At 38.6% G+C, this 27626-nt stretch overlaps 6 protein-coding genes across 6 annotated transcripts; all 6 read left to right on the top strand.

The window, feature by feature from the left end:
* Positions 1 to 1678: 1678 nt before the first annotated feature.
* On the top strand, positions 1679 to 11069 carry CBG02532 (the record flags this gene model as incomplete). Its single annotated transcript, XM_002630782.2, has 13 exons — positions 1679 to 1748; positions 1793 to 1865; positions 1914 to 2022; positions 2754 to 2846; positions 2894 to 3002; positions 3047 to 3155; positions 3202 to 3328; positions 3376 to 3459; positions 4816 to 4990; positions 8378 to 8430; positions 9305 to 9842; positions 10808 to 10931; positions 10985 to 11069. 13 exons carry the CDS (start codon positions 1679 to 1681, stop codon positions 11067 to 11069), a joined length of 1749 nt encoding a protein of 582 aa, XP_002630828.2.
* A 671-nt stretch (positions 11070 to 11740) lies between these two features.
* On the top strand, positions 11741 to 14195 carry CBG25632 (the record flags this gene model as incomplete). The annotated part of the gene is made up of 9 exons (XM_045242527.1): positions 11741 to 11788; positions 11833 to 12058; positions 12106 to 12335; positions 12381 to 12919; positions 13256 to 13379; positions 13422 to 13782; positions 13833 to 13898; positions 13947 to 14020; positions 14127 to 14195. The coding sequence occupies 9 exons, from the start codon at positions 11741 to 11743 to the stop codon at positions 14193 to 14195; spliced, it is 1737 nt and encodes a 578-aa protein (XP_045098167.1).
* A 362-nt stretch (positions 14196 to 14557) lies between these two features.
* Positions 14558 to 17540, top strand: Cbr-vps-35 (the record flags this gene model as incomplete). The annotated part of the gene is made up of 6 exons (XM_045242526.1): positions 14558 to 14662; positions 14714 to 14804; positions 14855 to 14981; positions 15042 to 15929; positions 15973 to 16336; positions 16539 to 17540. The coding sequence occupies 6 exons, from the start codon at positions 14558 to 14560 to the stop codon at positions 17538 to 17540; spliced, it is 2577 nt and encodes an 858-aa protein (XP_045092273.1).
* A 1908-nt stretch (positions 17541 to 19448) lies between these two features.
* On the top strand, positions 19449 to 22988 carry Cbr-cgt-3 (the record flags this gene model as incomplete). Its single annotated transcript, XM_002630784.2, has 6 exons — positions 19449 to 19503; positions 21446 to 21713; positions 21762 to 21997; positions 22049 to 22593; positions 22643 to 22774; positions 22821 to 22988. 6 exons carry the CDS (start codon positions 19449 to 19451, stop codon positions 22986 to 22988), a joined length of 1404 nt encoding a protein of 467 aa, XP_002630830.2.
* A 388-nt stretch (positions 22989 to 23376) lies between these two features.
* On the top strand, positions 23377 to 24113 carry Cbr-frh-1 (the record flags this gene model as incomplete). The annotated part of the gene is made up of 3 exons (XM_002630785.1): positions 23377 to 23587; positions 23634 to 23730; positions 24011 to 24113. The coding sequence occupies 3 exons, from the start codon at positions 23377 to 23379 to the stop codon at positions 24111 to 24113; spliced, it is 411 nt and encodes a 136-aa protein (XP_002630831.1).
* Positions 24114 to 24666: 553 nt separating this feature from the next.
* Cbr-ptp-2 lies at positions 24667 to 26923 on the top strand (the record flags this gene model as incomplete). The annotated part of the gene is made up of 5 exons (XM_045242525.1): positions 24667 to 24686; positions 24734 to 24862; positions 24909 to 25449; positions 25496 to 26638; positions 26678 to 26923. The coding sequence occupies 5 exons, from the start codon at positions 24667 to 24669 to the stop codon at positions 26921 to 26923; spliced, it is 2079 nt and encodes a 692-aa protein (XP_045092272.1).
* Between the last annotated feature and the right edge of the window lie 703 nt (positions 26924 to 27626).

The raw sequence follows: 27626 nt of genomic DNA, 5'->3' as shown, positions 1-27626 counted from the left end.
GCTGCACATCTGTTGCGATCGCCTAAATTGATGTACATCTGCTGCGACTTTTTACCGAGTGTACATTTTTGGCTTGAAACTGCGGAAGATGTGCAGCATTTACGCAAGAGATGTAAGTGGAGTGCACATCTGCTGCGACTTTTTACCGAGATTGTTTGATTTATTATAGATTTTTTTTTCTGGAAGTCAACTTCTCTGGTTTCAATTTCACTTTTATGAACTAGTTGAGTTCTTGTGCCGTTTTGTAATTATTTTAGTACAAAAAATCGGCGATATGGAAGAAAAGCACCGGCGGGAGGTCCTACAACGACAACTACCGTAACCTAAAAATTTTCATTTTCATCTCGGTTCTTATCAGAGATATAAAAATGTTGTCAACCGATGACTTGTTTATCATAATGTACCAAACATTTTATCAGTTGACACATTTTTGATATCTTTTACAGGAACCGAGATAAATTAGCTCAAACATGACAGTGTGTGGCACTTCTATTACAGGTTTTACGATAAATAAAATCGATGGAAAGCAATGAAAAACTAAAACAGTAAATACGGAAAAACTATGATTTTTAGGTTACTGTAGTGGTCGGTGAGGGACATTCGGTCTTCCACAGCTACCATTTTTGTACCAGAAAAATTAATACGCTACACTTCAAGAAAAAGTGAGGAGCGGAGCTACCAACCAGTAAAACTAGACTAAATCTCGCCGAAGGCGCACCAGCTAGCTGGTTTATTGTTAAAATTAAGAAAATCAACTATATTTTTTATCAAGGTTAGAGCAAAAATGATTCAGGGTTTCGGGAAAACAATTTTCTGCTGCCTTATTCCAAACATGTTAGATTATTTTTTCCTATCATTCTGTGAAGTTTTAAATCTTCTCATGTTTTATCTCATAAATAAGATCTTAAGGTTTAGTTCCATTCTGCATATTCCTTGTGCTCTTGTGATGTCTAACCTGAAACTACATGTTTGTATTAAGGCTCGGTGTTTTGCACTTTCTCACACTTACGTCAGGAACCAATATTCCTTTTGCAAGTATAATAAGTTCAGAATCGTGTACTTGATCCGCTACACTTTTTCTCTATCTAATGCATTAATTGTATTTTCAGAGAAATTCTTCTAGACTAAAATTGTTGTCCTTTGAATCTTTCAGTCACACTTCATTGAACATTTTTTGCATCCATATCTCTCTTCTGTCTTGGCTCTAATTAACCGGAAAATACTTTTTTGAATCCTTCAACATCTCCCTTATCAACTTCTTCTTCTTGCATTTTTTTCCTCACATGAGATTTCAAAACACCTGTCAAAGGTGTCTTTCTCCAATTTTTTTACTCTCGTGAGCTGCTTGCCGGCGACGACAAGTTTTTGGAGCTATAATTGCTCCGTAGGTTTCCGTTTTTCACACAATCGTTTACTTTCGTTTTTGAGAGCCGCCCGTATTTTTATTCATTTCATTCTTCTCTTACATTTTCGACTTATTACTTTTTTCCATGGGAATTCAAGAAAAACGAAAAAAAGAAGAAAACATAAAAAAGTAGCAGAACAAAAGACAATAGTGTTCTTTCTTGCATTTTTCAAGCTTATCTATAATTAATTGTCCTCTATTGAGCATCTCTCTTTTTCCTCGACTTTTTGTCTACATGTTTTTTCTCATAAACGTTTCCGTTTCAGTTGTGAAATGAAGCCTCCAACGGCAAGAAAACCACCTTCAAAACAACGTCCAACTACTACGATAGCATGTCCAAAAAGTAAGGATTGTATACAAAAATTGATCTAAAAATGCATTTTGAAGGAAGTGGATCAGAACTGGAAGATATCGAAGAAACTCCACCGGATCCTAGAGCAAGGAGCAGAAGTGAGGATGTGTAAGTTTTTATTTTAAAAAAATTAGAAGCAGTTCCGATTGCTTTCAGAACTGTTCATTGTCTTCTACGAGAAATAGATGATAAGAAATTGGTGAATTTGATTGGAGGACATCCATCGGCTCGATCTTCGGCATTGATTTTGCAAGCATTGAGACAGGTAGACGAAATAAATTTTTAAGGAATCTATATTTCTGAAAATCGACTACCGTAAAACCTGTATTAGAAGGGCCCCCTTAAAATGTGTTGTTAGGAATTGAACAGATATGTATTTTTCCGGTTAAAAATATTCCGGAAATTCCACAGTTTTTCAGAAGTCGGTTAGAACACTTTTTTGCTCAAAAAAAATGCACAGTTTTAGTGAAAATGGCAGATTTTTATGAATTTTGAACGAGAATTTACCGGTTATTGAAATCACAATTAATGGAAAAATTTGCCTAAAAAATAGAAATGCCCCCTCTAACTGAAGGACCCTCCGGATGTACAGTACCGAGATATATACAAAAATGTATTTTTCATTTGATTTTCAGCCATTTTTGACCATTTCCAGAGGAATTGGGAGTGGCTGTCAAATTTCCGATCACTTTGAAAACTTTGGAGGATGTAAAACAGTCCTAGATTGAAATCTTTGCATTCACAGAATTTTCGGAAATTTAATAGTTTTTCGGCTACCTGCCCATTTCTGGCAAACACCTATTTTTCACGTTTTCAGTATAAACTGGCCAAAAGGGGGGGAGGGGGGGGGGGGGGGGTAAGCTCCTAAAATTGACAAAAATGATGAAAATCAACTGTAAAGTACTTTTTTTTTAATGGACACTGTGTACTTCTGAAATTCGACTATTTATTCTGGACTCTGTTGCTACAGTACATTTGATTTTATTAATTTTTCAGCAAATGTCAGTTGCCACCCTTGATGAGTACGTTCGAGACTCGTTGGAATGGATGGTATCTCATGACGTCTTAATGCTGAAATCTAAGAAAAATGTAAGATCTTTCCTTCTCTTCTTTTATGTACTTCATATTTATTTCAGAGCCTGTTTTCCCGTGTCATCCAAGCGGATGGTGTAGATTCTCGAGAGCAGATGGCTCGTCTCATCAATACGATGGCTAGTTATACAGCCGGTCGAAGCTACTTTACTGGTTTGCTTAGAACTTTGAATTTGCTTTACATCCTTAATTTTCAGTCCACCATAAAACCTTCATTCCTTGCTTGATAGCTGTTCTGAGAGGAAAGAGACTTCCATCTACTACCCATGACCAGCTGATTGCTTGTGTTCAGAAAATGAGCATACGGTAATTTCTTCTGATGATTCATTCATTCGAATTCAAAAAGTTACAGAGCTACTTGTCAAAAAGAGCTGATTCAAAACGGAATGTTAGAATGGGCAGTGAATCATTTAGATCAGAAATTAAACAATTATGCATTTGAATACCTTGCAGCACTTATCGTTAACCTATCCACAAATGTAAAACTTATATTCAGATTGTAATGGATCTAATTATTTGTTTTCAGCCTCTAAGCCATCCTCTCATAACTCGACTCGCCGATTCTATCGCCAATTCAGTTGCCAGTCTAGTTGTGAAAATGTCCCATGGTGTAAGTTCTCGGAAACATTTTCCAGATTTTTCTGCTCCACAGATTTTAATTAAATGCTCTGAAATGCTTTTCCTCTCTTCACTTTCCACTCTTTTTCTTTCGTTTTCCTCATTAGGTATCTCTTTTGCTTCGTCCTCTTCTCCTTGTTCCTCTCGTGCCATGAGGAGCCGTGTAAGGAGCCGGCGCCCTCGACGCTCCTTCTCATTCGTTATTCACGAGCCAACAAGTCGTTGTACGAATTCCTCTACATTTCATGTTTCCTTTCTCTCTCGGTCCCATAAATCTAGTCTTTCTCTATAAAAATGTTTTTTTTTTCGATTGGTGAGTGGTACCGGCTCGCTGGTAAGAGCTTGGAAGTTCCTCTTCTAATAGACTAGAAAAATTAGTTGCAACAAACATGAGAGCATCTTGTTTTCAAATTTTTTGGAGTAATATTTCTGTAAAGTTTTCCAGTGATGCCGTTTCCATAAATATATACTGTCTTTGCTTTTTAAATATAATATACTGTATTTGCTCTAACAGAAGCAACCCAAACTTTGTCAAATCAAAGTTTGAGCTCAATGATCTCGATTCCTGTGAAAGATAGCAGAATTTTGTCAACTGATAAAATGTTGGTAATATTATGATAAACAATTTATCAGTTTACAAAATTTTGCTGTCTTCTACAAGAATCGAGTTAATTGAGATTAAAGTTGACAGTTTGGTTGGGATTCTATTTTTGGAAATACGGTAATTTGCAGCTAAAAACTGACAAGTGAAGCTTTCATATCTCGAAATGAGTATGAAATTTGAGCACGTTGGTTAATGATAAAGTTGAAAGGATATGCTATGTTCCGTTTTCATCAAAATGAGATTACTGTAGCCGAAACTTGAAAGCCAAAAAATTATTTGCAGTTTTCTAGACCATATTTCATTTCACTTTGAAGCACTAAACAAGAAAAAACAACAAAACTGACAGTTTTCCAAAAATATTGATTTTCCATCAAGTTACAGTGGTTATAAGTTTTGTGGCCTATGAATTCAAAATTCGGGTTTCTAGGCCATCAAATTTTCCTGGAATAGCTATCACACTTCGATTAAAAGTCCGTTTCTTTAAAATTTCGAAAACCTGGCCCAAAATAGCCCAAAATAGGGGGTTTCTAGGCCACCAAAACTTACAAAGTAACTCCTATACTGTGAAACATTGCAGAGTGTATTTCTCTTCAACAGTCCCTTCGACACACCATTCGAGAAACTTAACTAGAAATCGAAACTCCTCTCATTCCACAACAATTTTCGAGTGTGAGCCAATCATCCCCAACGTTCTCAATCTTCTCTTTTCTCTAGACACTTTCCTCACATTTTTTTTATTTTCAGCCTTCATGTTCCCTGTACAACACTCTTCTCCTTTCGATTCTTTCCTGCTCGAGAATCCGTCTTCGCGCCAAAGATACGAAACTTCTGGAAGCGATCCGGATCCGATTGGAGACACGAAGAACATGCCCGCTATGCAACCTACATGTGCCATTTCTAATCGCAGTTGTTCATCAAGGTGAGTGGAAAGTAGTGAAATTTGGGGAGAATTTGATAAGTTGGTTAGATATGCCATCATGGGAAGAAAAACTGGATCCCAAGAAAACGAAAGCATCTTACTATACACATAATCCAACCATGTTCTGTCAACTATTTGATACTATTTTTTGTCTATTTTTCCCTTCTTTTTGACTCTTTCAAACCAAAAAATAGGCGCGGCGCCCAAACATTCTTGTTTGTTTTCATTGTTCGTTTTCGTTTGTATCTCCCCAACTCTCTCTCTCTCTCTCTCGCTTTCCGTTGCACAAATTGAGGTCAGTCGGTCAGTAAACCCCCCATTGCGAGAGGTGACCAATTGGTTTCACTACTTTCGCCCTTCTTCATTTCTCTACTTTTCTCTGTGATGGATTACCGAAAAAAAGAGGGGCAGGCGGGTGCCTGGACGCGGCGCCCGAGAGCAATACGAAATGGAGAATGAGAGAGAAAAGTGAAACGATTTCTCTTTCTCGTTTGCACATAAAAAACTGAGCGTTCGATTTGGAATCCGTGCGGGAAAAAATACATAAACAAATATAGAAAAAAAACGGCTCTATAAGGAAGTCCAATGTTGCTATTTTGCCCATCACCACGTCACGGCGCAATGAACACAAATATGGAAGAGAGAGGAATTTTCAGAGAGTGGGTGGCTCTATTAGAAGCTTATCCAATCCGTCAACTTTGAGTTTAATTATCTCGGTTCCTCTAATAGTAAGAGATATCAAAATATTGTCAACTGATAAAATGTTGTTGATATTATGATAAATATTTTATTAGTTGACAAAATTTTGATATCTTTCACAGGAATCGAGATAATTGAGCTCAAAGTGTAAGTATTCAGTGTCATTCTATTAGAGTGTTTACGGTAGAGTTATGGTTCCAAAAAGTATATGAGTTTGTGGGGATTGTACCAGAATTTCCTGAATTCAAGAAATAGATCCATCAGATTAAATAGTGCACAATTTTGTGGCATAGCCACTTTTAGAATAACTATGCTCGAAAACTTGGAGAGAAGCTAAATCACCACTTCAAACGGATAATCAAAATCATATTTTACAATAACTGATTACAATAACTGATTACATGATATTTGGTAAATTCGTAGAATTTAAAAACATTTAAAATTAAGGACACCGTAAAACCAAGTTTGAGCTCGGTTATCTCGGCTCCTATGCAAGATATCAAAACGGTGGAAACTGACAAAACACTTCTAATATTATGATAAACAATTTATTAGTTGACAACTTTATCATATATTTTTGACAGGAACCGAGACAAATTGCTCCATAAGTAAAAGATAAGGGGCGTTCTATTATAGGTTTTTAGGGCAATTGGGGTAAGAAAAGCACCATCCTCCAAATAATTTCAAAAATGAGAACTCTCTTTTTTCCACAATACCTGACAGTGATAACCGGGTGGTTTCACTTTCAACACACTCCCACAATACGCCGTGTCCTGCCCATTCCGCCTTTTTTTTGATAATAATCGAACTGTTCTCATTGTTGGCCTTCTCCGTATTTTGATTTTTTTTTCTTCTGTAGCAAATAACTAAAACCAGTTGTTTTCCAATTTTTTCTATTTTTCCTCTGTGCCTTGATATATTCCCCTATTAGCCTCTCACCTACAGTATCCCTTTTTGGTATTCTTTTGGACGAAAATATTTGTCTATTTCTGGTGAATAGAAAAATCACGAGAAACTGTTGGATTGGATGAGACTGCCAAGAAAATGAGATCGATAGTTTTAGTCAGAAGAGTGTTCACTGTGTTCCAAGAGACTGATTAGAGAGCATTTGAAATTCGGAGACCCAGAGAAGATGCATGACTAGGGACGCCGCGCCATTTAGAACTGCCATTGGCGAACCATCTCCAGAATTATTCCTTCTGTCACATCGAATAGTGTACGCCACCTGTCTCATTAAAAAGTCAACCGAAACAGTCCACTCTGAGCTCAATTATCTCGATTCATGTGGAAGATATCAAAACTTTGTCAACTGATAAATTATTTATCATAATATTACCAATATTTCATTAATTGACAAATTTTTGATACCTTTCCTATGGACTGAGATAAATGAGCTCAAAGTGAACATACCGTATTTCAAAGTGCACATACAATGCCACCCTATACGTGCGCATTGAGCTCAGTTATCTCGATTTCTGTGAAAGATATCAAAAAGTGGTCAACTGCTCAAACATTTTTGATATTATTGTGAACAGTTTACCAGTTGACGAATTTTTGATATCTTTCATAGGAACCGAGATAGTTGAGATCGAAGTTTACGGTTTGGGTGAGCTTCTATTAGAGGAAATACGGTATTCCCTGTTTTTCACCAGGTGACTTACTGTAGGATTTCCATTTCCCACCCACTATTTTTCATTCCGCTTCATACTCCCCCCATCATTCTACTTCTTTTTGTTCCTCATCCTAACAACGACAAATTTCAAAAATGTTAGGGAGTGAGTATATGTGTACCAGCCGTGGTTGTCCAGTTGAAATGGGCACAGGGGACAATCAAAATTGCACGACCTCTGTGTCTATTTCGTTTCAATCCTCTTCCTTTTCCCTTTCTTCCACTCCGCACTCCGCTTCTCACCGCTTCTCCTTTCGTTTTCCCATTCTACCCCCCTGAAACAGTCGCCTTTAACATCTATCTGCCCAGCGATAGACAATAGAAGATGAAGAGACGCAGTGTTTCCCAGTACTGCAAGGGACCGAGGCGTTTGACTGCGTCTCTGCGTAGCGCCATTCTCTCTCGTCGCGGCGATGGACGCGTCGCCAAGCGGTGGTGGTGCCAGCCTCACGGAAAGGCTTGCGGGGCGCCGCGCTCGTGTCCCTTCGTGCTCCCTGCGTGTGCCTGCTTTCCGCTTCTCTGTCCTCTCTCCCAGTGCGCGGTGAAGGACCGCGGCAGCAAAAAAAAGAATAACGACGAAGCGGCCGAATGACCCAGTCTCTTCACTTCTCTACTTTCGATCCTCCTCCCCTTCTTTGTTTGCTGCTTCTTCTACTCCTCCCATGTTCATCCATCCCGCCCCAATCGCTCCCAGAGACTCACACCGGTCACTCTAACTATTAGTCTTCCATCCGGACCGCAACCGGTTCATTCCAACTCCATCCATCCTATTTCTAAACTACAGTAATCCTTTAAAAAATCCTAAAACTAGAATTTTTGGTTGGTTTATATGTATCAGATGCTTTCGGCCTGTTCCCTGAGACCTCAAGTGTGAGCGTTCTGAACATGCTTCACGCCTGGGCTCTCCGGGTACCAGGACGGTCTGAGCAGACACGTTTTTGGTGGTTTTGGGGGATACAGTCTTCGAGACTCAAGGTTCCAGACTCAAAGGGGAAACAGGGTCAAATAATTCGTTTCAGAAGTTGACTACAATCGAGTTCCACTAACACCAACCGATGGAGACACTGATAAGGTGAGTTAAGTTGTTCCCTGGTAATAGCTGGTCCTGAAGTTTTCTGATGAATGTTTATCTCTTGAATATTTGTATGTTCAGCTTCACCAACTAATGAATTGTTTATCATAATATCACCCATATTTAATCAGTAGGCAAATTTCTGATATATTTTGAAGGAAATTGAGCTCCAAGTTCTCGTATGGGGCAGGCTTAAATATGCAGTTTGAAAAACGGTATGAGCACTTTGAGCTCGATTATCACAATTCCTGTGAAAGATATCAGAAATTGGTCAACTAATAAATTATTGCTGATATTATGATAAACATTTTATCTGTGGTCTAATTTTTGATAACTCGCACAGGAATCGAGATAATTGAGCTCAAACTTGAAGGTTTGGGTGGGCAATGGTCTACTACAGTAAACACTCGAGTAAAATAGAGTGCCATCCAAACCTTCGACTTTGAGCTCAATTATCTCGATTCCTATGAAAGATATAGACAATTAGTCAACTGATAAAATGTTGTTCGTAAAGTTGCCAACGTTTTACCAGTTGACCACTTCTTGATGCCATTCAAGGGAATAGAAATAATCGAGCTCAAAGGACATGTATAGGGAATTCTTCATTTGAAGAATTCACAGTAGGTGATTGGTTTTCTGATTTTATAAAAGTACATCGTTTCCCACTGGAAACTTGGTACTTGTTAAGTCAGATACATGTATAAGTGCAAATTAATTGTATCATTTTTTTTGCACTTTTGGAATATCGAGGATTAATTTTTTTACTTATGGACAGAGCTTAAAAGTATATTTATTCAGTACTTGATTAGTTTCATGAAAAATAGCTATCCGTTATCTGTTATGACTTATCACTTTGAAACCTTGATCATTTCAGTGCGGAAGTTCGTGTGAACGAGAAATCGACTCTCTTGATCCTCTGCGCCCATCGACCAACGAGCTCAGCGGTGCTCGTTTGCTCATCCGAAAGGCCTATAAAGAGACAGCTGGCGGTAGTTGTGGTCAACTAATAGATACAAAAGAGGAAATCGGATCGAGAATGAGTGCTCGAGGAAGAAAAGGAACTGGAAGAGATGGGCGGATTGGAACAGCCACTTCACAACACACATTCGTGATTGAAACTGAACGAAGAAGACCTTTAATGATAAATATTGGATTGAGTGATGGAGCATTGGAATACAAAAAAGTACAGGATGAGATAAATAAGAAAAAGGAGGATGAGGAGAATAGGAAGAGGAGAGAAAAAGAAAAAGTGGAAAAGGAGAAGATGAAAGCGTTAAGGCACATTCAGCTGACCTCCAGAAAAGCACCATCTGTGTTAAAGAAGGAATTATCAGAATCAGCGACTCCGTTGATTGAGAAGTTTATGGGAAGAAAGGCAGCAAGTGGATCTAGACTCTCATTGAATAAAAAGCGTAAGTTTTTGAATTATCTCGATTCTCATAAGAGATATCAACAATGTGTCAACTGACCAAACATTTTTGATATTATAACAAACATTTCATCAGTTGACAAATTTTTATATCTCTCACAGGAACCAAGATAAATTGCCTCAAAGTTAAAATTTAGGGGCCATTCTTTTACAGGTTTCAAGGAATCTTCTTCATAACCTTAAATATTAAATTGTTTTTCATATCGCGAAAAACGGTTTCTAAAATTCTTTGAAGTTACTTATACTGTGTTGAACAAAATGTATAAAATTAGCACTTACCGTACTTGCTCTAATAGAAGTCCACCCAAACAGTCAACTTTGAGCTCATTTATCTCGGTTCATGTGAAAAATATGAAAATTTTGTCAGCTGCTAAATTGTTTACCATAATATCACCAATATTTTGTCAGTTCACACATTTTTGATATCTTTTGTAGGTATAGAGTCAATTGAGCTCAAATTGAACATGCCGTATCTCAAAGCTCGAATACAAGCCCATCGTATACGTGCACACTGACCTCAATTACCACGATTCCTGTGAAAGATATCAAAATTTTATAAACTGATAAATTGTTTATCATAATGCCATTAATGTTTTGTCAGTTGACAAAAACTTTATATCTTTTTCAGGAATCGAGATAATTTAGCTCAAAGATGTCTATTTGGGTGGGCTCCTATATGAGGGTATACGGTATATAAGCATATTGGGTAAACTTGAATGAAAAATTACAACAATAAAGTCCTGCTTCATGAAAACTACAACTTTCAAAAATGTAATCTTTTCTAGAATATTTTTCTGAATTCTAGAAAAATACTAGTGTGAACATCCCAAAATGATAAGTAGCTGCCAGCGGAACTTTAATTAGAACTTCCCCACAAATGGATTTTTATTTTTTGCATAATACCAAATTAACCGAAATTTTCCAGATCAAAAATACTGATTTTTTCAGCATCAGAATCTCGTGGATCACCTCCATCTGAAAAGAACAACAACAATAATAATAATAGTGATTTCAAAGGTTCAAATGAAACGATTGTTCTATCTTCCTACTTTTATACTGTCGAAACGACAAGGTAAGTTTTTATTAAAGATCACTTTTAGTTTTTAGAAATCACTTTTTTTTCAGCAGCCCTGATGACTACACCGCTGTGTTTGGGAGCCGTCCAAAAGTGGCTCGTACTCCAGATACTCAATCGAGATCCTTTTTCTGAAAAAAACGGCCCCGACCTCAATTTTTAATCTTACGCGTAATCTTCGTGGTTTCTTCGTTTCTTTTGATTTGGCTCTTTTCTTTGATTTTGACATAAACTTTTTCGTTTGAAATGGTTGTTTGTTTGATGCGTATTTCTTCAAATTGTCGGAAAATTATCGGAATAAGCAGTGGAATTTTGATTGGCGTTCTAATTCTTCTAGAATCAGCTCAAATTTTACTAAAAACCGATAAGCTCTTGGAATTTTACAATATTGGAGTTGCCGAGTGGCTTTGGAATGAAGATTCTCTTTTTTTATACTCCAACTTTATCTCTTCGCTACTCTTGATCTTCTCCGTTTCTTTTTTGGTAATAGTTCTAGATGTAGCCGTCTCCCAAGAAAGTGATCATTTCCACGTCGGCTCTAGATCTTACTCGGTAGAGAAATAATTCCGGATATGGGTCAATTCTTGTCTTTCAGTTACCCATTTACCTCACTTTCGTTTCATTCATTCTGTGTGTCTTGAGCTACACACTATCCCTTCGAATATCAGCAGAATTTGATACTAAAATGACCAATCTTTTGATGAGTGTGAGTGATCAAAGGGGCCAAATTTTTTGAGGAATTAGACCATAATATAATATTTTTTAAAGTGTATATAAATCCATTGATGCAAATTCAGAGCTATTCCATGTATGGAGAATCGAGAAGTCATCGTCAACTTATCGATCGTATTCATGTTAGTTCTTATTTTAGCAATGTTGGTTGTTTAGCTAATTTCAGTCGGAATATTCATGTTGCGGAGTCAAATCAATTGACGACTTTGTGGATTTGTCCGAAATCGACAAGAGGCTGCCAACCCAAACAAAACTTTGGCCATGCAATGAATGGGAATACTGCGGGGTACCATTGAGTTGCTGCAAATCGATCTTGTGCTCTCAAAAAACACAGCTTCTTCATGATGGATGGGACACGATGAATATAACTGAGAAATGGTTCAACAAGGATGGTAAAGCAATTGTTAACTTTTGGGGCCAGAATTTATCTATCATTCAGGATGCGTCAAGAAACTGGATATTGCCTACCTATTTCTGAACTATCCCAATCAGTACATAACGGAATTTATCATGATTCTGGTTCTGGGATGTCATGTTTGTGCTATGCTGCTGACACAAATCTTGATCACAGCAAGTGTCACGTTGCATGGGGCGATCCTGGATAATTCAAATTCTTCTTATGCCTGGTTGTTGGATGTTGGGAAACCCGATCGAGCCAGTCTTATAAAAGTTGGTTTATAATAAGTGTTACTTTTGTTGCCCGAATTTTTACAGAAACTCAATCCCAACTTAGTTGATCACGAGTTGGAAAAATTATCATCCAGCCAGAAGAATGATAACATGGAACAAGAAGATCCAGTAGGGGAAGATAAAGCTGATTTATTTACCTCTACAAAAGCGATTACCACCGAAACAGATGGTACTCACCTTGCAACCGAAACGGCCGACAGTTCTGCGATAACGAATTCGAGTACGATAAAAAATGTGTCGCTTATAAGCGAAGGAGCAGCGGAAAAACAGGTCGCTTCGGTTGCTGATGTTGTTCCTTCTGAGGACAATGAGCTCGAAAAATCACCCGCCGTTTCTGATGACGAGGTTCTGGTTTACGATTCGGACACGGGAGCAGTAAAGAAAATCTGCGAGAAACCAGGCGGCGTACCAAAACCAAAAAAGAGTAAGGCAAAACCGAAAGCTCCAAAAAAGAAGACTGCAAAAAATCGAAAACCAGCCAAGAAATCGAAGGGCACATCGAAAACGAAGAACACGAAGGGAAAGAAACCAGCGACAAATGCCAAAAATCAGAAGCAACGGAAGTCAGTTGCAAAACCGAAGAAAAAATGACAACGTCAATATTTTTAACTGTCTATTTATCGATAATAAATGTTGAACACGAATATTTATGAGAATTCACAGAATTATCAATCGGAGCAGACTCCGTAAATCCACATAACAACTGTACTGTTGTTCGCTTCAATTCCACCGCGTGTCACTATGCGCCTTTAATTTATCAAAACGGTTTTGCACAGCCCGAAAAAACATGTTTCATCTTCTTTTTCTTATTTGTTTTTTAGGTCGGGAAATGTTTTCAAATGTCTTTTTTGCAACAAATTTATACAATTGGAAATACCTCTCTATTAATGAACTCACAGACTCGCGACAGTCGGCGGAATGGACTCGGGGAAACGATGTCAGGCAAGGCCACAGGGAACGCTGGGACGATTCAGTGATGCAGGACAGGGCTTCGTTGATGAGCCAGGATCGTCTGCCCAGGAGGTGTGTAAGTTTCACTGAACATGATGAAGAATTTCTTCTCAGACGTTCCCTGAAAATGAAAGCTGGTGGCAGCCGACAGATACCCGAGAGGATTGGGGGCCGCCTGTGAAACCGCCAAGTGTCGAACTTCGCGAAAATGATCGAAAGACTCCACTGAGAACTCAAAGTGAATCGCCGAGTTGTGATCGTAATGAAAAAGTTGAAGAGAAAACAGGACCAGGTGAACATCGAACTCTTAACGTTAATTCATCGTTCTGTTCAGAAATGCTCGAGATTTCATTGATTACGACGAAGAAGTACTCCTCTCGAAGCACGGATATAAAGATCGGAAGCGTAAGAGAAGAAAAGTCGATTCATTTGCCCGCCAACATGTCTCAGACATATTATGTAAACTGTTCCCCTGGTAAGATGATATGCTGGCGAGTGTTTCAATTCGTTGAATAGCTGATTCAGACCGATTTGAGAAGCTCGACAGGTACTGCAAAGACACATTATTGTACGAGCCGGATAGTGAACATTGTGGTATACTGGCTGTTTAGAAATCCATTCAGAACATAAAGTTTTTAGATAACAGTAGAGATGGTTCTCTCGAGATTATCAAGAAAGTAGTGATTCGATGGCTTCACGAAGGGCATTATGAAGTGCGGACGAGCGTCGCTACCGATTCCCGAAGTTCGCGAATATAGCTTTTTATGTAGCCCTAAGTAAGTTGTAAACATCCCGACGTCTCATATTTGTACTTTTCAGATTCCGGGTAGTCGCAATCGTCGAGAAGCAAAACAACTTGCTGTTCAAAAGTTTTATTTATATGTTTAATCTATGTGTCGTCAACTCGAAATATAATAAAAAATCGCCTGAGTGCAAGAGAATTCTGTTGTTTTTTTTTGCTTTTCCTCGCGAGGTCAGAGACCCCGCAAATTCCGGGGAAAAAAACTCCGCCCACTTTGGAGTTTTTTTTTCCCCGGAGTTTTTTTTCCCCGGAATTTCCGGGGTCTCCGAGGTCAAATTTCTCCAGCGCAGTTGCGCTCTATCGCACTCGAACGAAAGATTTTGTTTCGCCAGAGAATGTTTAGTTTCAATGCAAGTTCCCTCTGATACAATTGCACGATGTTTTCATAATTTAATGACTCACAGAACCTTTCGTTCTTTTGATTTTATTAGCAGTCTTACAGTTCGGAATGTACGATAATCCGGGCAATGCGACCGACCAGGAAAAGTTTCTGGACCAGTCGATTCGTGTGGTTAAAGCCGAATCGTTCGAGATGAAACGATGTCTCGACAAGGTAATTTGTTTAAACTCAATTTATTAGTTTGAACGATGTTTTGTTTTGCAGGGCAAAACTATGGACGCGTTAAAACATGCGCTACAGATGCTCAATGAGATGAGAACTTCAGAATTATCTCCAAAGTTCTACTATCGTCTATGTGAGTTACCCGCTATCTCTCATTCTATTTATAAAATCGGATATTGCCAGATATGGACACAATGCACGAATTGCAATGCCTGGAAGTGAATCTTATACAAGAGTTTGCTCAAGAACCATCCAAATTGAGTAATCTTTACGAGTGCGTTCAATATGCTTCCGCTATCATCCCAAGATTGTAAGTTTCCTGAATTTTTTATGCTTTTTTCCTGAAAAAGGTATGATTTTCCTGTTCCAGGTACCTTCTTGTAACCATTGGTGGCGTCTTTATCAAATGTGGCCTCGGATCACGCAAAGAGATTCTGAAAGATCTTGTGGAAATGTGTCGCGGTGTTCAACATCCACTTCGTGGTCTTTTTCTGCGCAACTACTTGATGCAGTGCACTCGATCAGTTCTGCCGGATTTCCCGGAAACAGAAGAAATGCTTTTATCTCACAACAGTACTCTTCCAAAAGGAACACCCCAGCTAAAACCAAGAGATGGAACTGTTGAAGACACAATCGATTTTGTTCTGATAAACTTTGGCGAGATGAACAAACTGTGGGTTCGGATGCAACATCAAGGTCCGTCGAAAGAAAAAGAGAAACGTGAGAAGGACAGACTGGAGCTGAGAATTCTCGTTGGGACGAACCTCGTTCGTCTTGCTCAGTTGGAAGCGCTCACTGAAGAAATGTATGTCAGAGATGTTCTGCCTAGCATTTTGGAGCAAATTGTTTCTTGCCGAGACACTATTTCTCAAGAATATTTGATGGAGTGTGTTATTCAAGTTTTTGCGGATGACTTCCACCTGGCAACGCTGAACGAGTTTTTGAACGCTTGCGGACAACTGCAACAAGAGGTTAACATCAAGATACTTCTTATCGCTCTTGTCGATCGCCTTGCTCTCTACACAAATTCGTCTATCGAAGGACAGCCTGCCCCAACCAAAATGCAGTTGTTCGAAATATTTAGCGAGCAAGCGACAAATCTGATTAAAAACCGGCCTGATATGCCTATGGATGATATCGTTGCTCTTCATGTTTCCCTAGTTTCCCTTGCTGTGAAGTGTTACCCGGATCGTCTGGATTATGCAAACATGACTTTCCTCGGTTTGAGACAAGTGATCGAAGAAAAGGGAATCACAGAGTAAGTCAAGTTGACAATACTAACATTATCAAAATTACTTCAGCATCGAAGCTTTCGGTAAAGTCGGAAGAGAGCTCACAAAGCTCCTGAACATACCGATAGATGAGTATAAAAATGTATTGCGTCTTTCTGAGCTCCCAGAATACATCAAAGTCATGAACTATTTTGATTATCGTGGCCAGTGCAATATCGCTGCGTATATGGTGCAAAATATGTTGGAACAAGAAACGATTCTGCGCCATCAGGAGGATGTTGATGCAGCTTTCTCGCTTATATCAGCATTACTCAAAGATCAAGAGAAACAACCGGAGAGCTCCCATGAAACTGAAGAGTTCGCAGACGAACAGAATTTGGTGGCGAGACTACTTCACCTGATTAGAGCAGATGACGTTGATTCACAGTTTTTGGTTAGTGTTTTCGCATTCAGTTCATATTAGTTTTCGATGCTTGTCGAGATGTCCGGATTCCGTCCTTTCTTCATTCAGCGAATTTAATTCAGTCCAGTTTCCGAGAAAATTGATTCATTCCAGATTAAGTTTCTCGAAAAAGTCATTCCGGACATCTCTGATGCTTACTAGATTCTTATCATAAGATCATGCCCACTTTCAGCTTCTCAACAGTGCGCGGAAAGTTCTTGGAGAAGGTGGTCGTCATCGCCTTCGTTACACACTTCCACCAATCATTTTCGAACTGTACCGTTTGGTATTGCAATTCGCTGATATGAAAGATGAAGATGAGAAGTGGGATGTGAAGATCAGAAAAATGTTTGTTTGTGCCATGGGAACGATCGGTGCTCTTGTTTCCACAGCTGAACTGGCTGAATTGCCTATGAAACTGTATCTTAATGTGAGTATTTTAGTTATAATTCAATTTGTAGACCTAAAAATTTTTCAGGGAGCTATCACAGCAGACCGTGTTTTGTTCGAAGACAATCATACCGTTGTGTACGAGTTTGTTTCGAAAGCATTGTCCATTCTCGAAGACGATGTTGTCGATTCGCGAGATCGTGTTAGATGTCTTCAATTGACAGTGGGAACTCTTCTGAAAACAACGCATTTACCAGAAGAAAACTGGCAACCGCTGGCCAATCAAACAGTTCTTGCTGCTGCGAAAATGTTTAAAAAGCCAGACCAAGTGAGGTCTCTTGTCACAGTTGCTTCCCTTTATTGGCATGGGGAAACACTAGAAACCAATGGCGATAAGATGAGGAACGGAAAGAAAGTGGTCGATATTCTAAGGAAATCTGCAAAAATTGCCAGAGAATGTTTGGAGCCGTTAGTTCAACAACAATTGTTCATTCAACTTCTTTCGGCCTATATCTATTATTACGAAGATAAATGCGCTGAGGTAATCGAAACATTACAATGGATAATTTATTGTATATTTTGTTTTCAGATCAACGTAGATCACATTGAAGAACTGATCTCTCGAACCCAAGATAATGCTGTTCAACTGGACGTCTCTGCTGAAGCTGATAATCTAGAGAAGCAACTTGGAGAAACGATTCACCGGTTGCAACTTGCTAAGATTGATGTGGCCGCTTCTCAAGTGGCCTCTCCACGGACAGAGCCCGATCTTCCACAACCTCCGTCTGAAAATGAAGGGCTCTAAAAACATATGCCTTTATTACTGAATATGCAATTATTCTTTTCCCCTTTCGTAAACTTCGCCCCTCAGTACATTCTAAATTTGTGATAGATTTTCATTGAAGATGTCTCGACGCATTTGTGATTAGATTCCCCCATTTTCTCGTCAAAAAATAGCCCCTTGTTTTCCGGTTTTTCAATAATATTTATATATAGATTATATACACTTTCTGTGCACCCACCTTGCCATATCATGTTTATTTACTGATTCATTGTAAGTGATTTACAACTACTGAAATGATTTTATATGTAAATGGCGCTGAAGATTGATATTTATTATCCTTGTGCACTTAACACACCGATTTCCGAATTTCTATCCCAAAAAGAGTATTTTTTCCCCAATAACCCAGTTTACAGCAACTGGGGTGCTCTCTGATGTCTATTTATTTTATGTAATTTTGATATAAAGAAAGTTTTACGAACATTTTTCGCCGTCTAGGAACCCTCAAAACTGTCGGTCATCAGTTAAATAAAAATATATGTTCTTGTCACTTTTCGAACCATAAACATTTATTAAAAAATCTTTATTTCTCAACAGATCTAGAAAGAACGCATGAGAGGGAAGTTGGATACTGCGAGTAGAAGTTTTAGTAGAAAGGTAAGAGCTTGAAAATATTTTGAACAAAATGATTCGGGTTTTGTAGTTTGTATGTAGTAGCTGCTCTTTACAAATCAAACTCCAAATAGTGTCCCCTTTGCCACGTCATGTCTGTTTGCCTATCTAAACCCTCTTATATTAAATCACATCTTTTCGTGATTTCTGCTCTAATCAATGTTTTTGATATGACTCACGAGATGGAAAACATGACACAATGAATATTCTGGAGAAGCGAAGAGTATATATAAAAGATTCCTAAGTTTAAACAACCTTATCAACTTCGAAATTATTCCAGTCGCCAGAAAGAATCTTCTAGATATTTATGGGTCCTGTAAAACGGAACCTCCTTTATCTGAAATTGTGTTGAATACTTTTACCATAGTTCCTCAGATTTGCCTAGGTTGTATCCCTTTTTTTCAATATTTACATGCATAGAAATTGCAGTTTTAAAAACTTTGTGACATTTTTCTGACTCAGGTGTACTGGAAAGTAGATATTGAAGCTTGGGACGAGTTAGGCTGCTAGCTGCGGAGCATGAAGTCATAAAAATGTCACAAAAGTGCTCTTTTAAAAAGATATGTATTCAATGTTGCCAATATCAACATGCTTGTCTATGCACCTTATTCCACTTCTGAGCTCTCCTGCGCAGTCTGTGTTGTTGTTCGGTGAAATGCCTTATGATGCGTGATTCACGACCGTATTTTCTCTTCTTTTCCCTCTTCTTCCCTCCTATTCCAAATTGTTTACATATCTACTATATTTGCTCTTTTCACTTTGATTCTTCTCTGTTTTTCCTTCATCTTCACTTCTCTCTCAACGTTTCCATAGAAGAATTTTTGTGTTTCACTCCACCCCTCCCCTCTTTTTGCTCTTTTTAAAAAGACCCCCTTTTCTGTTATCAAAATTCTCCACTAAAGAAGGTGGTGGCGTGGTTTTCCTCTTGTCAGTTACGCAGCACTAACTATATGTTTTCCAACCCCAAAAATTATAATACGATGAAGAGAGAATAGAAAGAGGAGAAGCTTAGAAATCGTTATCGCGTTGAGAGACGCAGAGAAAACTCTGATTCATGTATGCCTTTCCCTCCTTATATATTACTTCTTCCAGTTTTCTCCGTTTTGTTAATTTTAGGAGTTTCGAAATTTATATAGTTGATGCTTTCTTTAAGTGCTTGAAATTGAAAAAAAAAATTCAAGAATTCCAGTTGTTTAATTTTCTCAATTTTCAGATCGACCTTGAATCATTTAATCCCCAAATTGTATTTGTTTTCATTCGATGGAAGCGGCAAGAGCAGTGGCCACGGATCTGAGCAACACGACTGTACTTAGAAGTGAGTTTATGTTCCCCATTTTTCTCGATTCCCGTTGGTCCAGAGGCCGTATGCAAGAAAGTGGAAAACCATTTTCCGATGTTTGGAAAACGGTTTTCTGAAAGTCTTTAAATATTTTTTTCCCAATTTAAATTGGATTCTGGGCTAAAAAATGACTAAAAATTAATAAAAGCACGGTGAAAATCCTTTCCAGACTTTCGGAAAACGATTTTCTAAAAACCGGAAAATGGTTTTCCACTTTTTTGCATACGGCCTCAGCTTCTCGTTGCTAAGCTGCAATAGAAACAATGCGATAGATTCAGAGAGTTCGACGAAGCGGCAGAATAGCGACACTTTGAAAAATAGAAAAACAAAACACCTTCTTTTTCAAATTTTGGAACTAAAACAATATGTGAGAAAATAAGCAAAAAATAACACACAAATATTGTAGTTTTATGAATTAACTCGACAAGAAGAGGAAGCTCTCTCACTCGAGAAAAACCTTTTCATGCCAGCTTTTCATGTCTCGCTCGCCGCCCTCCGAAAATAACTGGTTTCACTGACCATTTTCACTTTTCTTTTTTACTATTTCTTTCATGTTTCTATCTAGTCTATCAGATTTTTTAAACTACGGTTTTCAGTAACTTTTTTCCTTCGCTTCGCCACAGCTGAAATAGTTCCAAAAACTATAATTCTTTGCATCTATTGCATAAACCATTCCGCTCTTCTCTATTTTTGTACCGTTAATCGGTCCCCCGTCAAAACAAAAGGCATTCAGGGTAACTAGTCTTGCCAATCATCACTTTTTCCGAGACCTTTTTTTTTTAATTGTTCATCATTCTGAATTTTCAAAAACTTTTGAAAGTTTGTTAGATCAGCATTGGATTTTCGTTTTACGTTGAAACAAGCTTGTTTGTGTTTTCTCTCTCTTTGTCTCTCATTGAGCTCTTATTGAATTTCCCGCAAAGCAACTTGATTATGTTGTTATTATGAGGAGTCAGTAAACATTGTCTCAAATCGTAGATTTCCAATTTATGGTCAGGATATCTCTTTCAAAACGATCACCCTATTCTGAATTAAGGTTAGATGGGTATCTTCCTAGTTATCGATGTTTTGATCTTTTTTTGAAGAAATTGAGGTGGAAGTCTAAACTTTAGACTCTAAAGTTTGAAAACTATCAGAATCCGACGAGTCATTTTTGATAATGACCGCTCCAACAACTCTCCTGATTTTAAACTTGCGGAGCAGTCTCCTTATCATTTTTGATCCTCGAATAATCGACAACGCATAGTTATCATTATCAGTTTCATCATATTTTATAGTTCTTGTTAACAGCTCCTCTCTTCTTCTTCGTCGTCAGTATAAATCAATAATACAAGAGGTTTATTGTTCCAGTCCCCTTCTTTTGCCCCGTACAAAACTTTTTCATGTGATAGTCTAACTTAGAAAAATGTTGTCAAAGTTGTCGTTAGCGCCTTTTCAGTGCAAGTGTGTAAATACAACAAAAAACCGAACTATGGCAGAAAGTAATAAAGAAGAAGAAGAAGAAGAAGAAATAGATACAAGGAGAGAAGAATGATTTTTCTTATCTATGTTCGTTTTGGAAGAACATACACATAGAACGTCCGATATTCTTCCACAACTCCTTTTTTGCTCTTCTTCAACGTGTCTCAACTCTCCTTTCCCTTTTTCTTCTTACCCATGAAACGCCTGATAAGTTGATATGCATACATTGATCAATCAAAGAAAAAACCTCATTTCTGTCATTCAGTATTTGCGCCGAAAAATTTGGTTTTTCACCTATCTTTTCAAATTTTCTCTAAAGCGTGAGTTTGTGTTATTAGCAATCATTAACAAGAACTTGACCTCATTTCTCAGTGTTTGACAAATGTTAGAATTTGTTCTGAATAATCGTCACTTTGAATTTGAAATCTCTGAAAATTCGTATCGTTTTGTATTTCAGCCGTGGCGTCATCAGCATCGTCCATAATTGGTGCGGCGGCAGCAGCAGTGGCCGAGGCACAGCCGTCAGCCTCCACATCCAGCTCCTCATCATTCTTATTGCTGGAGCTGCCGTTCCGCCAATTGATCCGACTACAGCCACCACCTGCATTTATAGCCAGTACTAGGCGGATGGCCGCTCATTTGGATGTCACTACAGTTGCAGCCATCGTTGGCTTCGTCTTTGTTTTTTGTCTTTATCTGATACACATCATTGCACTGTCGTACTCGTAAGTTTTATTAAAATTCAATATCGTTCAAGAAATTTCTGAATTCAGAAAGTACCGGTTACATCACCAAGTCAATCCTAATTCTTCACTACCCGGAGTTTCAGTGATAAAACCCATAGTTGGAACAGACAAAAATCTTTATCAAAACCTCGAATCATTCTTCACAACTCAATATCATAAATTCGAACTCCTGTTTTGCTTCCATTCTAGTAATGATGAGGCTGTAGATGTTGTGAGAAGTCTTATGAACAAATATCCAGACATCGACGCCAAAATGTTCTTCAGTCAGTTTTCTTCGTATATTACTTTAAAAAGAAATAGATGACTGTTTTCAGAAGGAGAGAACGTTGGTCTGAATCCTAAAATTAACAACATGATGCCAGCATATCGAGCTGCTCGCTACCCGCTAGTTTTAGTCAGCGACAGTGGAATTTTCATGCGCCCAGATGGAGTTCTCGATATGGCAACTACCATGATGAGTCATGAGAAGATGGCGTTGGTGACACAAGCCCCGTATTGCAAGGATCGAGATAGTTTCGATGCTGCATTTGAGCAACTTTACTTTGGAACGTCTCACGGAAGGATTTATCTTGCTGGAAACTGCATGGACTTTGTTTGCTCTACGGGAATGTCATCAATGATGAAAAAGGAGGCTTTAGATGAGTGCGGTGGAATCGCTAACTTTGGAGGATATCTCGCTGAAGACTATTTCTTTGGAAGAGAATTAGCTAACCGTGGATATAAGTCAGCAATTTCCACACATCCTGCTCTACAAAACTCATCTTCTGTCTCGATTTCATCGTTCCTCGATAGGATATGCAGATGGGTCAAGCTCAGAATTGCCATGCTCCCACATATAATACTTGTCGAGCCGCTACAGGTAATTCTAAACATTTATGCATGCATTAAAAATGAAATATTTACTTCAGGATTGCTTCCCGTCTGGTCTTATTATGGCATTTAGTCTCAAATATTTGCTTGGTTTCAATGTGACAACCACTCTGATACTCCATACCATTTACTGGATTAGTATGGACTACTCACTAATGACCAGTATGCAGGTAGATCAACTTTGAGATTTTAGAAAATAACACATTTTTATTTCAGAACGGAAGTCTAGGATTCTCAGCCGGAAAATTCCTGCTCATCTGGTTGCTCCGAGAGCTCTCCGCGCCACTTGTATTTATTAAAGCACTTTTGGAACCAACGATTCGATGGAGGAACAATGTATTCCATTTGACATGGGGTGGTCGGATTCAGCCACAAAATAGTTGATGGTCCAATTTGATACTCGCCTCTTTTCACTTTTTATCTCTTACCAAAACACATCGCTCATTGTTTTCTGTGATTCTGTTCCCAAAAAAGTTATCAACTCGTCCCAACCCTCACCACCACATCATCTGAATCTTCAAACGCCGGGTCACATCATTCTTCAATCAGTTATCTTCTTATCTGTCTCTTTTTTTCTCTTCATCCTAATCATCAAATATTACGGGTAGCTTTATTTCTGGACTACCAGCGCCTCTGTAATAAGTGTTTTATTGCACACTTCATAAATTTCTTTGCTTTTTTCTCTTTTATATTTCCCCACCAGGTTTCAGAGATACCCCCAATATTATCATTTCGCTTCACACAATATCAAAGATAGTTCAAGAAAGTTCAGATGCTAACAAATGTTCTGCGTAATGGTTTTGTGCGTCGGGCGTTTTCAGTCAGAGTTTTCAGTCAGAATGAGTATGAGTCAGCTGCAGATTCAACTTTAGAAAAATTGTCTGATTACTTTGATCAAATTGCTGATTCTTATCCAGTGTCTGATCAGTTTGATGTTTCACATGCAATGGGAGTTCTCACTGTGACTGTTTCGAAAACTGTCGGTAAGAATGGAGGTAGCTGCCAACTTTGAACGTCTTCTTTTTCTAGGAACCTATGTAATTAACAAACAATCTCCAAACAAGCAAATTTGGCTGTCAAGTCCACTGTCTGGTCCCAAAAGATATGATTTAGCAGAAGAGCAAAGGTTCGTTTGTTGGAATTTTGAACTCTTGTGTCTTCTGATAACGAGTTGTTTCGTTCAAATGTTCAAAATTCGTGCCAGACTAAATGTGATCCCTATGATCACTAAACGAGAGGTTTCGCATTCATAAAAAAGAAAAAATCTAGAAGATTTGTATGTATCCGTTTGCAGACCAGAAGAAAAATGAGATTAGAAAAAAAAGAGATGAGTGTCTCATTACGCAAAGTGCAAGACGAGGGCGGAAAATAAGAACCAACAAAAAAAAGTCTGAACACATTTACAGTTGGAAGTATTCGCACGACGGAGAGAACCTCGACGAACTTCTAAATCGTGAATTCCGCAAAATTCTCGGCGACGACCGAATCGATTTCTCGCGACACGTCTAATCCGGATTTTCATATCATGTGATTTATCTTCTCTTTTCTCTCTCGATTTTCTCTTTTTTCTTGCATATTTGATGTATCATCTTGTCTTCTTTGATGTAGGTTACACTTAATTTACTAGTAAGGTTGTATTTTCTATTAGAAGTTTTGGTATTTGAAGTGTTCTTGCCTTTTTGTTCGAATAAAAAAAATTTGGAAAAAGACCGCGATTCGATCTCAAAGCTGCCGTCATGCACTTTTGCGCGGACAAATTCTCGGCGCCTTGGCGCCACTAAACAAAGCGCAGCCCGTTATTTCGGAGCATCGTACTAAATCCGAATATTCACATGCCGACTTTCAGCCAAGAAGCTTCTTCATTCTCTCTTAAAATAATCCATATTTCTACACGTGCTTCTTCCTCTTTCGATAAAAAAAATTTAATTGTATCGATTGTTATTGTGCTTGTAGTAATCTCTTATAAATGCATGATTGTCAACAAAGAAGTAAATTTTTAGGCATATCTTCCACACGAACAGCTATCGAACTCTTTCACCTCTGACTGCTTCTCATCAAGCAAATGCCACGCCTAGCGCTGCGGTAATTCATCGCACATCATCACATAAAACTCAAGTGCGCAATTTCAGACAATATAATTACTATTACCGTGTCAATGGCGAGAAGGCCGAGCAATTACTAAAGGATTACGGAGACAATGGAGACTTTCTGGTGCGATACAGCGAGTCGAACCCGCAGAATTTCTCGATTTCCGTCAGGTATGAAAGATTTAATTGTACTGATTACCAAGTTTGATGGTTTCAGAGTTTCGGAAAACAAGATCCTTCATATCAAGGTGATGAAGTTTGAAAATGATATGCTCAGCATTTTCGACGATCAACGGACAACTCCTAATGAGTTCAGTTCAATTACTGAACTTCTCGAGTTTTACATGGAGTTTCCGGAAAAGCTTCGTGAGAAGAATGGCCTCTTTCTTGAGCTCAAAAAACCTGTACACGTGCCGTATCAACTGGAGCCGTTAGCCGAAGAGCAACGGCGTACGCAACTTTATCGATGGTGGCATGGAAACTTACCAGCAAGCAGTGCCAACAAATTGCTTCAGAATGAGAAGAACGGAACTTATTTGCTGCGAGCTAGTCAACACATTCCTGGTGCTATGGTTATATCTGCAAAAACCGAAGGACATGTGGTTCATTTGACCATCTATCAAGATCATTTAACCGGAAAATACAACATTGACGGAGATCGTGCCAAATTCAACACAGCCTGGATACTCATCGATTCCTACTCTAAAAATCCCATTGTGGAGAAAGGAGAAGCAAGTAGAGTTTTGTACTTGGAAGAGGTGAGTCGAAAAAACCTTTTCAAATTTGTGAATTTCAATTTTACAGCCACTTTTCAACACGTTCATCGAAGCAGATCTATTTTGTGACCGTTTCGAAATTGTCCGACGGCCACTAAATCCAAGGGAATCGATGGAAAAGACGGGGATTTCTGAAGAATTTGATGTAAGAGAAGAGGAATTTGTTGTATTTTTAAAAGTTGTTTTTTTTCAGCGCCTTTCACAAGAAGCTCTTCCAGCTGAGCAATATTTGTCCAAGAGAGAAGGACGTAGACCTGTCAATGCCGATAAAAATCGTTACAAAAATATTGTTCCTTTTGATCATACTCGAGTGATTCTCCAACCAGGACCAAATGATAAAAAGGAAACTCCTGGAAGTGATTATATCAATGCTAGTTATGTCAGGTTTGAAAACAGTCAGCGAACGAAGAATGTCACTTTCGCTTGTGAAAAATCATTTATCGCCACTCAAGGATGTCTGGATTCCACTATTGTCGATTTCTGGAAAATGGTTTGGCAAGAGAACTCTCGAGTCATCGTTATGCCAACTATGGAGAATGAGCGGAAAGAGAAATGTGCGAGATATTGGCCAACAGAAGTAAACAAGGAAATGAAAAACGGGGAGATTACTGTAACTTGCACTATCGAGAGAAAAGTTCAAAGACTTGTGACTGAAGAGGTGAAAGTCGAGTTGGAGAAAGAGAGAGCGATTAGAATTGGAAAAGGATTAGTACCAGAGGCAGAGCTCAATGCGGAAGGCGTTAGTCACATACTGCGTACACTCTTGATCAAGAAAGGAAAAGAAGTTCGAGAAGTTCGACAATTGCAGTATCTGACATGGCCGGATCATGGTTGTCCATTGCATCCGTATGCCGTCCTCAACTTCCTAGAAGACGTCGATCGTGAATATGATTACTTCAATGCACAACCGATCACTGCTACTCTACCACAAGGACCAATCGTGGTTCATTGTAGCGCTGGAATAGGAAGAACTGGAACCGTTCTTGTGTTAGATGCACTTTTGACTCAAGTCAAGAAAGTGGGACTTTTGTGCCCGATGGATGTGTTCAAAATGGTCAAGTATGTCAGAACTTATCGGTCAGGTCTTGTGCAGACGGAACAACAATATCAATTTCTCTACAAGGCCCTCGCATTCTATCTGAAGACTCATAATCCGGTAAGAAAACTTTTTGTGCTCCCTTCGACTTCATGAAAGATTAAATTATTTCAGTTCCCTGCCAAATCATTCATGGAAGGAGATGCCGACGCTTTCGATTATCCAAGGCGTCTTCGTCCTATTCCTGGCTCATCTCGCCCGTCTTCTTCCCGCCAAACAACTGCATCGCGTCCAGCGTCCTCTGCATCTTCTCGAGCTCATTCACGTCCACGTACTAGTGGACATTCAGAACCAACTCCCGAACGCAGCTCTTCGTCCACATCATCGCCGTCTACTCTGCTTAAATCAGCAAAGAAGTAAACTACAAAAGTGCCATTTTCTAGTTGTAATTTTTCAATTCCTTTCTCTTTTATTCGTTTCATAGTTGTTATTCTTCCCATTTGTTCTCCTCATTTTCTCTGAAAGTTTGTCTATTGTGTGTGAACCTTTCCCAACTATTTTTTTTCGATTTATGCTCCAATCTACTCAGGGTAGAACCATCATGTTCATGCGTTTTCAAAATTTTAAATTCTGTTTTCTTTTGTTTGGTGTAGTCAATACGAGATACATTTACTTTTTAGATCCTCCGGTTTTAGGTTTTTTTTCGGTATCATCTCTTTTTTCCATTTCCCAATGCCAAACTACACATCCCCATCTTCCCCGTTTTACTAACATTTCGTAGAATCGTTTTTCTTCTCCCTGAGATCATTACATCCTCCAAATGATACTTCACCCACTGTTTTTGAAACCCTATGTACTATTATTGCCTTTTTTCGGAATTTTTTCACACTCAGTATCACGCTGTTGTCTTACCTAAATTATTCCAATCTAACCCATTCGCTAATAGTTGCAATTTATTAGTTCTCATTTCTATTCAGCAATAAATACTTGATATGGACCGAAGACTTTCTCAATTTTCATTTGCATTTTGTTGTTTCCAGAATATTTTCTATGTCGAAAAGGCCGAGACCCCGCAAATTCCGGAGAAAAAAAATTTCCGGGGAAAAAACTCCGGGGAAAAGTG

This window comes from Caenorhabditis briggsae, assembly GCF_000004555.2.
Source record: "Caenorhabditis briggsae complete genome, chrII, whole genome shotgun sequence".
Classification (NCBI taxonomy): domain Eukaryota; kingdom Metazoa; phylum Nematoda; class Chromadorea; order Rhabditida; family Rhabditidae; genus Caenorhabditis; species Caenorhabditis briggsae.
Note: the sequence above shows the minus strand (reverse complement) of the source record. Positions and strands in the feature narration are given on the sequence as shown.